The following is a 12542-nucleotide window of genomic DNA, read 5'->3' on the forward strand; positions in this document are numbered from 1 at the left end:
TTTCCATCTGTTGGGGACAGAGATGAATGAGAGGGTGAAGTGGCAATTGACATTGGAGTGCTAAATCACTACGTCGGACAATTTGACATAATTGAACTCTGCCCAAAAAAGGTTTGATTTGTGCTACTGAAACAGCATGAACGGTGTACAAATAGATAATCATTGATGAACTAATCAAACTTTTGGAGGGGTCCGTTGAAGCAGTTGAAGGGTGCAAAACTCATCAGAACTTTGAAGAGTTTTTCTCTCTTTTTTTTTTTTTTTTAATAGACAAATCGTTCATTTTCTGCTGACAACCATCGTCATTTTCTGGACCATCTTGCTGAGATGTATGTTCGTTCACGGAATGGAACACAGACGTAGGATGGATGCAAATCCCCATTGACGGTCTGGATTGATATTCATACGTAGCTCTGATTAGAGCTGTTAAGTCAATCAAGTAGCTCGAAAGCTCGTTAGAGCTCGACTCGTTAAGGCTCGAGCTCGGCTCGTTAATTTTGGTTAACGAGTCGAGCTCGAGCTCGAAACATGCTCGTTTAGTTAACGAGCCGAGTAAGCTCGGCTCGTTTGATACTCGAGTAGCTCGTTAGAGCTCGTTAATAAAGGGCATATTTGTCATTTTAGAAATCAAAATTATAAAAATTAAAAATTATAGGTTTTTATTAAGGTTAATTTTCACGAGCTCGAGCTCGAGCTCGTGAAGCTCGACTCGTTTGTGATAAACGAGTCGAGCTCGAGCTCGAGCTCGAGCCACATATACACTTAACGAGCCGAGTTCGAACACATTTTAAAGCTCGTTTTCCTAACGAGCTCGAGTCAAGTTCGACTCGAATTAAACTCGAGTCGAGCTCATCAGCCAAATACTCGGCTCGACTCGGCTCGATTAACAGCTCTAGCTCTGATTAATCAGAGATTGACTCCGTTGACAAGTTCCCTCCCGCGCTATCTGAAATAACGAAGTGGCCAGAAATCAGGAGGGAGTGGTTGAAATTGTCTATCTAGGAGGGATGAATGAGGATTGGTCAATTCTGGTGGCTGCAAATTTGTCTCATTCTTTCTTGCCTTGGGGTTGAGGTGGATGTAAATTCTGAATTGTGATAGGCCACAAAGCTGACAGCGATTGTACATCCGTAGGCACATAATCTCCTTAGATTTATTATAATGAGAAAGGAGAGAAACAAAAATAATTGAACCATAATTAAAAGTACACACAGCAGTCTCATATTGAATGGTAACTCGATCGCAAATATGCTGGCAATACATCAGCGGAGACTACTAATATTGACCATGGCAACTTTAACGAGGGGTTGCTAGGAGTGCTTGTGATTGCTTCTCGTACTGGAAATCTTCTGCCTTAGAATCATCAGCACACCAGACAAAGATCCCACCAAGTTGTCCCTCACTCCTGAGCCTGGTACAAGCTGTAAAAAATCCATCTTGGGGTGCTAAACCACCGCTTCCATCACTAATAAAACTGGCCAAGATTTTCCCACCATTATAGTTACGTCTTTGTTGAGCAAAGTAGTCCATGAACTGATCGACCGTAGTCCCCCGAGCATATGCATAAAACTGGAAATTGACATAATCAATAAGTTGGCCATGGCTGTTCCAGAGAGCTTGGTAATGGCTTTGAACGTCATCATCATCAAAAGGGGCGATTGATGCAAAAGAAATCACACCATTTTTCTTGAGAGTCGATGTAAGTTTTCCGATGCATTGAGAGAAAGTGTCAGGATCTGCATGGAACTGCTCATAGTCGATATCGATTCCATCCAGATGGTACTTTTGGATGATGTCTGTGAGAGAGGAGACAGCATTGGAAACCCATGAATCAACCGAAGAAGGTTGGAAATAAACGTGCTGACCATCTCCAATAGTGGCACCGCCTAAACTTAGAGCTACTTTCACATTAGGATGCTGACTTTTGATTGCTGAGACATCATCAGGGCTGAGATTATCCGTGTCCCAGAACACGTTGAAGTTTCCATCGGTTGGAGATGGAGAAGATGAGGTACCGTAATCGATAGCGAATGAGAGGATGAAGTGGAAGTCGACATTGGAGTAAACTGGTACATCAGAGAATTTGACATTCTTGAACTCTGCCCCAATGTATTCTCGGAAAAGGTTTGACTGTGATGCAGAAACAGCTTGGATTGAGCACAAACAGATTATAACTTTAATAAGAGTGAAAAGACTGATAAAAACTTTGGAGGAATCCATTGAAGCAGATTCCGAGCAAGTGCGATTATTTTATGCTGGAGATTTGGATATGGAGGCCTAGCCAGTAGAATGCATTTATATAGTGATTCTGAGCTGTAAACCCTTGACTAATAAAATGTTACTGTAGCAAAACTCGAGGTCATTCTCGTTTTTGCAGTGGCGGTTGCACTGTTTATGTGGGAATATCACATGCAAGAATTACAGCTGATCTTAAACGTAACCTCTGCTAATCTACTCATTCGGGGAACAAATTTACAGCTTTTCTGTTCGTTTTCAAGGACAGAATGATTGGAGATACTTTATTAACGAACTAAAGCAGGCAACCAAGGTTTAGATGCTAGCCTGTAAAAGAAAAGAGGAGACGCTGTCAATTAAAATTAAGTAAATACACTTCAAAGAAACAGAATTGAATTGTGGCGCATCTATTTAATTAATCGAATAGATTCAAAAACAATCAGATTACCAAAAAAAAAATTCCTCATCTTGACCCCCGATTTGTTGTGCATCTATTTGAGAATCCAAAATACTTGGCTATTAGAATTCAATTGCATTGATAAGCATACAGCGATCAGCTGTACAAGTCATTCATTGTTGCACGATTTCGATTCTTGGAATGCTGTGAACTGGACTAGGAAAAAAACAATACTCACCAGAGGAGATCCTTAATTTCATCTTCCACAAGTTTGTTGGTCATGGGCTGCACTGCGGGAAAATAAAGACCCCAAAAATAGCAGTGAGAATAAAAGGAGTGCATTGCTTTTAACTTGAGACGTCATAACTAAACAAGTTTGTCGACTCCATTGCAGCGGAGCAAACTTGTCCCGTCCATTACTCATAGTGAGCAAAATAGCAGTAGGACGATACATGCATGATAAAGCTAGTCCACAGAGAGAACACATATGCTCCCGTTGAAACAGCTAAGGATTCCCCCACCCCTGAAACAATCTCAATCACAGATGTCTTCAGCTTGCAACTCAAAAATATTAGTGACAGGTTGATCTGTTAGTTTATGTTTTCAGTTGAAAGCATACATAAATCAAGTCAAATGCTTTCAAAAAATTAAGTGAAATGTGGAGGCAAATGAAGCTAGAGCCCAGCAGAGCAAGATCTGTTAATTTATCCAGCTCATAAATGGTTTTGATTAATGTCAGACTGCAAAGGCATCTTCCAAGCAAGGATGCAGGCAGCAGGCTTATGCAACAATCATTACACAACTCTACAATGTTAATCTATTGAATGAACATGTCAAAGTGCCTATAATGATTCATATGTCCAAGGCAAAAGCCAATGTTATTGTCACCACTTCCAAAATCTCCCAAAACTCCACAAAATCTCAAGAAAAGTTTTCAGTTACATTTTAAAGGCAAACAAGATAATAGAAACCTGGCAATTAGAGCATTTAGACAAACCACATAGCAAAACAGCAACAGCAGCAATAAAGCCCTCAGCCATTAACACTACATAAAACAAAAATTCAAATGTAATCTCTAAAGCAAACACAGTAATTGCATGGCCTATCATTGTCCCAGGTCTAAGTCCTAAAGTTCGTATGGCCCCTGTTTCAATCTTTTCTCCAAACTGCAAAGTTGAGTTCAAGAACCAATAAGGAGACAAACTTTCTGTTAGATTGCAGTACTGTCAATCAGAGCACTGGTGTTATTATTCATATCACTCAAGTTAAGGTCTGCTTGTGTTAAAACCGCACCAACACATCGCAACAGCCAAAAACTGCCTTCAACATCAAATAGATCCAATGGTAAGAAGATGAAACCGCTCAGAATTTCAATATCTGCAGTAACTTGACCAAATAGGTAGTAACTAAAAGGCCATTGACCAAAGGCAGGAAACAGAGGATATCCACCAAATACATAGCAATGCAAATCCTAAAACAAACTCGTCATTTAAGCAATCCATGAGTCAAACCACAACTAAGTAAAAAACGCTCAATATTTCACAACCAAGGCCATTTCAACCATGAGAAACCACAGCTAGGCTGCACGTTTAAACAATCACATTCTCATCAAACATAAAGGCAAGACAATGCATAGAATGAATATAGCAAAACAAAAAGCCCTGCAAAGATCACTAACAAAGATAAATTCATGTCAACAACATAAAAATTTGCTGCTCAAACGAGAAATAGTTCAGGAAAATGAATGCTCAGTTCCTCAATAATCATCATAATTGTCCAACTAGTGGAAATCCTAACATCCATTGATCTGCAAATGTAATGTTAATTACAATGTAAGCTCAATCTCAATAACAAAAGATAACCTACCAATCCCCCTTCCCCCAACCCAATTCGAGCACTAACGAGAAACCTAACCCCCAAATCCATAAAGAGTCCTACCCTGCCTCTTCAAAGCATAAACCACATCCATAGCAGTAACAGTCTTGCGGCGAGCATGCTCCGTGTAGGTCACAGCATCACGGATGACATTCTCCAGGAAAATCTTCAGGACTCCACGGGTTTCTTCATAGATCAGCCCAGAAATTCTCTTGACGCCGCCTCTTCTGGCCAAACGACGAATGGCTGGCTTGGTGATGCCCTGGATGTTATCCCTTAGAACCTTCCTGTGCCTCTTGGCTCCGCCCTTGCCCAAACCCTTGCCACCCTTTCCACGGCCAGACATTTTTGCAGAGAAGCTGGGAGGAGATTTTGAATTCTAGGGTTTTCTGAATTCTCTGAGAGAACAATTGGAAATAAAAATATTTGAACGAGTTTTGACAGCGGGTGGGATTGGCTATATATTGGCGAGGTAGCGGCTTCGAATTGTGGCGGGCAGCGAATCTGGGCCGTTGGCTATGTGATGCTAATCGACGGACAACATTTTCAATCCGCGTCGACGAGGGTAAGGTAAGATCGGAGCCGTAGATTGCAAGGTTATCGACGATAGAAATGAGTTTAGTATTTAAGGTGCGGATTGTGCTATATAGCTAAAAGGAAAAAGGTTGGTTATTGTGCGGTGTTCGAGGCTTGACCTTTAAGCCTCGAACACAAGAGCTGATGTTTGGATTTTCAAGTTTTTTCTTTTTTGCCCTTTTTTTAGAGCCAAAATACTTTTGGTGTGATGAAATGAGCAACCGGCTGAATTTCGAGAAGACAAATACAGTGGGAAATTTACCATGAATTATTTATTTTTAGTTCCTTGTTAAATTGGAGGATGTGTTGATCCTGTCTGATTATAAATCTGTTGTAGACATAATTAACCAAAGCTGCCATGGCACTTCCACTATAGATGTTGTAAGTAGTGATATTACATCCCTTAGTAAGCCCTTTTGGCAATGTAACTTCTCCTTCATCAGAAGAGGAGTGAACATATGTAGTCATATAGGTTAGCCAAAATAGTTGTTAACCTCTTGCATGAAACTAAGTGGAAGCGCTCCTTCCTGTGTAGTTCAATTTGGATGCGCACAAAGACTAGCTGGCAGTTGCCAGTTATATGTAAAGCTCATAAGCTTGTTTAATTAAAAGCTTGTTATATACTTATATGAATATTGCATTGTTTGGAAAGGGATTTTTCATCAAAAAATTTCTATATTTTCAGTGAATATATTTTCAAATCACCTTTTTTATCTCACATATATCAAATCGTTGTATTATATTTTTTATAAAAATTTTACAAAATTACTATCCAAACACAACCGTAGTCGCATACAAAAATATGCTCCTCGGACATCGAGGATTCGAGACATCTCCAAACTTCATAAAATGTGGATCGGTTCCCATCCAAGTCAACTGCAATTCCATGTCACATTACATTGCCACTTTAAGCCAATCAACATCGAAATAAATAGATTATCAAATATGGAAAAGCTCATAAAAATATCATGAAACTTTGCCTAAATTAATTTGTTGAGATTATGTGAAATGCAAATTCCGTCACTTTAACGCTTTAGTCTAAAACATAAGGGATCACGTGTAGCTTTTGAAACCATACAAAGGTTAAATCATAGGAAGTAAAAAGTGTAGTTTACCCTTGCTTTTTATCCAAAAAAAAAAAAGAAAATTAGTAGTTTTACTTGAAATAATTTGTTGACTTTTTGCACTTTTTTTCTTTTTTCTTTTCTTGGTTCTAATCCAACTGATGGTTTTTAGTTTGTTATACATAGGTGGTCAAAAGCCTTAAAAGTAGAAAGGTTTTTAAGGATGTGTGGGGTTTTTTCTTTTGATAGTTGGGGTAAATTTGTAAAAACATCAAGTGGCACTTTCTTTTATCACAAAATGAAGGGTGGAGACTTTATATACAGTAAAGATGAGAGATAAGAAAGAAGAGGAAATATATAATTTTGGTTGGGAGTTAAAAAAAAGGTTTTAATTCTCTTTTGTTTAACCACTGAATTTTGGTTTAGTAACCACTAAAAAAGGACTTAAGTCCCTTTTTGAATTGTAGGTTGGGGGTTTAAACCCCACCTGCAGTGAAAAAAATTTAAGTAGTGTTAGAGCTAGGGCTGTCAACAGGCCGGGTCTGGGCCGGAACTCATTATTCAGGACCCGGACCCGGCATACCATATCGGACCCGGACCCGAACCCGTTTACCCGACGGGTCTTCTACTCTATGTTCCGGATCCGGATCCGATGGGTCTCGAATTCGGGTCAGGTCTACCCACAAAAATTTACCGAAACTTACAATATCTAATAAAAATGAGAAAAAAATATATTTGTAAACTAATTTATAACTAATACCAAGAAAAAATCAAATAAGAAAAGAAATCAAATTGATTTTACTCAAATACATCACCCTAATCAAATTATATTGATAAATATATATTTTTTAAATTATTAATTCATTTATATCCGGATCCGGGTCTAATACGGGCTGGAATATTATATTCCGTATCCGACCCGGTTTTTTTGTTTGACAAAACGGATCCAGATTTGGGTCCGAATAACGGAATTAAATCCTTACTCATACCCGCAATAATTTCACGGATCCGGGTCCGTTGACAAGCCTAGTTAGAGCATCCATTTGATCTAGTTAGGTTTATATACCTGCTAGTCTCGGGAAAAAAAAATATCTCTTTTGTTTGGAAGTTGAAGAAAGTTGAGAAGAAAATATTGTATACTAATTCAATTTACATGCATGCCTTTTAAATTTGTTGGGCATAACTTCGAAAAATAAATAAGCATATTTAGTTTTTTTTTTCAAATCCATCAACATTTGTCATGGTTTCATATCTTGATCAAAAAATGGGATGGTTCACAATTGAAATATCACCAAGGTATAATAAAGCAATCACATTGGTGTAATACCAATGACTAGGTTTAGGAATAACTTCCTAAATTAGAATTACATGTTGAAGTATTCAGTTGGAATTCGGATCATAATATAAATGGCAAATGATACATCCATAGCACCCCTTTTTTTCCATAGCAAATATCTATTAAAATAACAATTATGCCCTTCAATAATAAAAATTGATACACTTTGAAAAGTATAAAATTGCCATTTCAAAAGAAACTAGCTGTGGCATTAGAAAGCCAGCCGTGGAATGGAAAGTAATTGCTATAATTACTGAGCAGTGAGAATCTATTGTAGAATGATACGAGGAAGGGGTGCAAGTGAAAGGTATCGGTTTTGAAATGAAGTGAGAGGCCTCGAACAAAAAAAATGGTACTTGATATGACATATGATTTTCAAGATGGTACTTGATATGATTTTCAAGATAGTGCTTTTATCCCAAATAATATTTACTTGCATTGTAAACACATTTCTTAACACATCTTTTTATATTTTTAATCACTTTTTTATCTCACATACATCATATCATAAAAAGTGCTACAGTAATTATTTCAAATAATACACTATCCAAACAAAATGTTAACTTTCCCTCTTTTTAAGTGTTGGATAACATTTGGGATCCATATTTGAGAAGGAGAATATTGCCTTCTCATTTTTATTAATCGCACCCTCACCACTGTCATTTTTTTATTATATGTAGTGATTTTTATTTATTAAATTATATAATAAAACAAACATGATTTTTGTTAAATGATTTTTATTTATTAGATCATATGATAAAATAAATGGTGAAAGTAATTTTTATCTATTAGATTATATGATAATATAAATGGTGGAAGTGCGATTAACAAAATGTGCAGTGCAAATATTACAGTATTGTTTTAAATAAAATTTTTTAAAAATAGTCGAGCTCTCTGCCAATTTCTTAATAATTTAGGGATAAATTTCCTTTTCTTTACTTCCAATGAACTAAAGCAGAATTCATGTTTCGTACGACAGAAGCATCCTCCAACTCAAGACCAACGCCACCTCCCTCATAGACCAATTCCAGCGTGCATTGCCCGATGGACAGAATCACTCGAATTCCTAAATCCACGTGAACAGGTGACCCTGTCTTACCTTCAATCAGCAATAAAAAGTAGGTACCAAATGGAAGTGACCGTCCACCATTTGGGACCAACCGGGCAGTAGGCATGATGAACTGGCTGAAATTTTTTTTTTTTTTTTTTTCTAAATCCGAAACCTTTTCATCTATTGTCATACATTATAAGGTGGCGTTTGGTTCGCACATCGGAATCGGATTCGGATTCGGAATCGGATATCTTGGGTTTGGAATGAGGTCATTCATTCCAATATATTTGTTTGGTTCAAGTACCTGGAATGTGTATCATTACTATAGTTGATGTTTGGTTCGTCAACTCTTTCGGAATGGAATATAATAAATATATTATAAACCACATCGTAAATGATAATTATTGGCTCTTTGTAAATGAGATATAAGAAATTTTCACTAATTAAATATATTAGTATAAATGTATTAGTAAATATATTAGTATAAATGTATTAGTAAATTTAGATAATAATATTATCATTATAAGTTTGTAACTAATTAAATTAAATATTATATATATAATTAAATATAAATATATAAATATATAATTATATAATTATATAATATATACAAATATTAATTATACTAATATTTTATATAAATATAATATATATTACATATTAAATATAGTTATTATTATATATTATTATATTTAAAATACTAATTATTATAATTATATAACTTATTAATATTACATACATGTATATATTATAATTATATGCACATATAACATACATTTATAAATATACATATATATTATAAATATTATATTATATAATATTAATAAATTTATAATATATATTATATAAGTATTATTATATTTAACTAAATAATTATAATGTATAATTATATAATACAATAACATCATTATTATAAGTTTGTAACTAATTAAATTAAATATTATATATATAATTAATTATAATTATACAAACGTTATAAAATAAATACATAATTATAATTATATAATATATAAATATTAATTGTACTCATATTTTATATAAGTATAATGCATATTAATATTAGATATAGTAATTATTATATATTATTGTATTTAAAATAATAAATATAAATATAAATATAAATATATAATTTATTAATATTATATACATGTGTATATTATAATCATATGCACATATAATATGCATTTATAAATATACATATATATTATAAATATATTATTACATAATATTAATAAATTTATATTATATATTATATAAATATAATTATATTTAACTAAATAATTATAATATATATTTATATAATGTACTAATATTATAATTATAATATATAATATATATGTATATATTATAATATATAATAAATATAATAAATATAAATATTAATTATATCATTGTATAATTATAATATGTAATTGGATTTGTTTCTTGGAATCAAACTTGGGAATCGGACAAAACCCACCAAAATACTTGGGAATGGAGAAACACCAAATTTTTAGAAATCATTCCAAGATTTCAATTCCCATTCCAGTAAACCAAACACCATTTATGGGGTTCATTCCATTCCCCGAATCCGATACCCTCTTACCAAACGCCCCCTAATTTTGCTGAGCATAGCACAGTTAAATCCATTCTAAAGGGGCTGGAATTGTCAAGGCATCGTGCGATTTGTATTTGTAGTCTATTACCCGCAAGGTTCATTACGATGAAAATGCAGGAGTTGGCAATTATGTCGACTTGTACATTAATCTTTTAGCACAAGGGGCATTTCTCTTTCGTGGTATACAAATTTAGTTTAATATCTTAACCAAGAAAGTGACAGGTCCAGCACCAAAAACTGATACACCCCTGCCTATCAGGATAATGCACGTAGAAATCTACCTGCAATTTTTTGTCATTCCCTGGGAGTTGCAGCAGAGGCAGAATCAAATTAAGCCACTGAGTTACAACCGAAACAGTGAAAGTTGGCTCTTGCAGCAAAAAAGAAGAAGAGAAGTAAAGCGTATTATAAGCATATTAGTAGAGTATGAGCCAAGTTTGTAGATCACCTGACAGACTGACACAGCATCATTACCTACATAACTGTTGTAGTATTATTTTCTCTAAAAAAAAATAAAAAAATTTCACTGGCATCGTAAACATATTTTTTAATTTATCTTTTTATCTCGCATGCATCATAGCACAAAAATATTATAGTAATTATTCAAACAAAGTGAATGTTTTTTTCCCGGAATCAATAATGGTCTGTTCGCAAATTTTCTTACATAAGCTATATACTTGAAAGTTTTCTTACATGAGCTACAAGTAGAGAATGCATGCATCTGCAAACAAAACGTAAAAGATGTACGCACTCAAGTAGTCGGCATGTGGAAGTAGATGGGCTGGGTGATTTCTACCCAGAAGAGAAAATGAAAGGGAAAAAGGAAAAAAGAAGGAAAAAGATGGCTTGGTTGATCAAACTGGGGAAGAAAGTAATGAGCTAACTTTTTCAATAATCTGTCAGATATACACCTGTCTTGCATGTGGATACTCACTTTCCTCTCTTTCGGATCAAAGGTTCTACAATTGCTAGATGGTGTAGACGCAAATTCGATAAATGTAGATGTTAAAATGACAAAATACAATAACATTTTTTCACTTACTAAAATTTATGCCTAAAATTTAATCCCCACCGAGTCCAAGTTCAAATATAACTATCTCTCACCCTGAACTGTCCTACATAGTTGAATGATGTTGATATCCGAATTAGCGTGCTCTAATGCCCCATTCAATCAGCAGGCCATTAATTTTTTTTACTAGATTAGTTGGGTTGTTGTGTTCACTTAAGGGTAAGGGTGCGTTTAATAAAATTTGAAATTTGAAATATGAATTCATTAAATTATTGAAATGTTAAATTAAATATATTTGAGTGTGTATCATATTCAGTGATAAGTGGATAACTCATCACTTATTTTTTAGAGCAAATTTTGTGTAAGAAATTCAGTGTCACTTAATTAATTTAGATATTTAATTTGTGACTATAAAACACGTCTTAACATATTAAGATATGAATCTATTAAATTTAAGTGTTAAAATGACTTATCAGACATCCCCTTACATGTTATCCTTCATAAGACATGCGAGTACATGTACACGCACATGCAATACTAGAGAGCTATGCTCCCGGTGGTTTGACGAAATCCATTCTACGTTGTCAGATTAATTAGCCTGGTGGTGACTTAAGAACAGTTACAATTACAAAATAGATTTTCCTTGTGCTATAATGCTAATGCCTTGACAATACAATGCATATTTTTGTGTGATACCTATACACATTCTCTTGATTATCTTCTCTTCTTTTTTTTTTTTTTTTCATTTTTCATGGCAGAAATGTGTTTTTACGAGCACTTGGAGGGCAAAGAGGGACAGAGAACTAGATGCCTCCAGTTTTTTTTCCTTTTCCTACGAGCTCTTTTTTTAAAGCCTCCAGCTGTTGAAACTTGAAAATTTTGTAGGTAATGAATGAATAATAATTCGATTTCAAGTTTGAAGATATATATATATGTGTGTGTGTGTGTGAGAGAGAGAGGGGGAAAAAGAACTTAAAAATTCAAACGTGATGAATTATGGATTATAGTACATGCTACTGCACAATCTATTTCATTAAAAATCTTGAATTGTTTAAATCATCTCGGAGAGGGCCTTTTTGTGTTATTAAAAAAACGAAAAATTATCCAATCTCAGCAAAACCAAACTGACGCCTCCAAAATTTCTTTTATGCCTTGTTTTTTCACCCCATGGAAACAGTAGTACAGTATAAGAGGATGATCAATAAGATAGTGATTAGAAAGCCAATAAGATTTTAAGGGTGATTAGTTATGCTAATGAAAAAGTTGAAATATGAAATTAGAGGGAGTCGGGCAGCTGAGGAGGCATGTGCACCTTAAAGCCAGTCTTTGTCACGTGGGGTACATTTGACACCACACAGAAGCCCAGCATGTCTACCTTTGTATATTTATCATTTATGACGGG

The 12542-nt window shown here is 34.5% G+C and overlaps 2 protein-coding genes across 2 annotated transcripts; both read right to left on the reverse strand.

Moving 5' to 3' along the window:
* Nucleotides 1-1131: 1131 nt before the first annotated feature.
* LOC113760866 (chitinase 2-like) lies at nucleotides 1132-2301 on the reverse strand. The gene has a single exon (XM_027303606.1). The coding sequence runs from the start codon at nucleotides 2218-2220 to the stop codon at nucleotides 1297-1299; it is 924 nt and encodes a 307-aa protein (XP_027159407.1). The 5' UTR covers nucleotides 2221-2301; the 3' UTR covers nucleotides 1132-1296.
* Nucleotides 2302-4363: 2062 nt separating this feature from the next.
* On the reverse strand, nucleotides 4364-4933 carry LOC113776513 (histone H4). The gene has a single exon (XM_027321699.1). The coding sequence runs from the start codon at nucleotides 4851-4853 to the stop codon at nucleotides 4542-4544; it is 312 nt and encodes a 103-aa protein (XP_027177500.1). The 5' UTR covers nucleotides 4854-4933; the 3' UTR covers nucleotides 4364-4541.
* Nucleotides 4934-12542: the final 7609 nt, after the last annotated feature.

Source organism: Coffea eugenioides, chromosome 1 (assembly GCF_003713205.1).
Source record: "Coffea eugenioides isolate CCC68of chromosome 1, Ceug_1.0, whole genome shotgun sequence".
In the NCBI taxonomy this organism is placed as follows: Eukaryota; Viridiplantae; Streptophyta; class Magnoliopsida; order Gentianales; family Rubiaceae; genus Coffea; species Coffea eugenioides.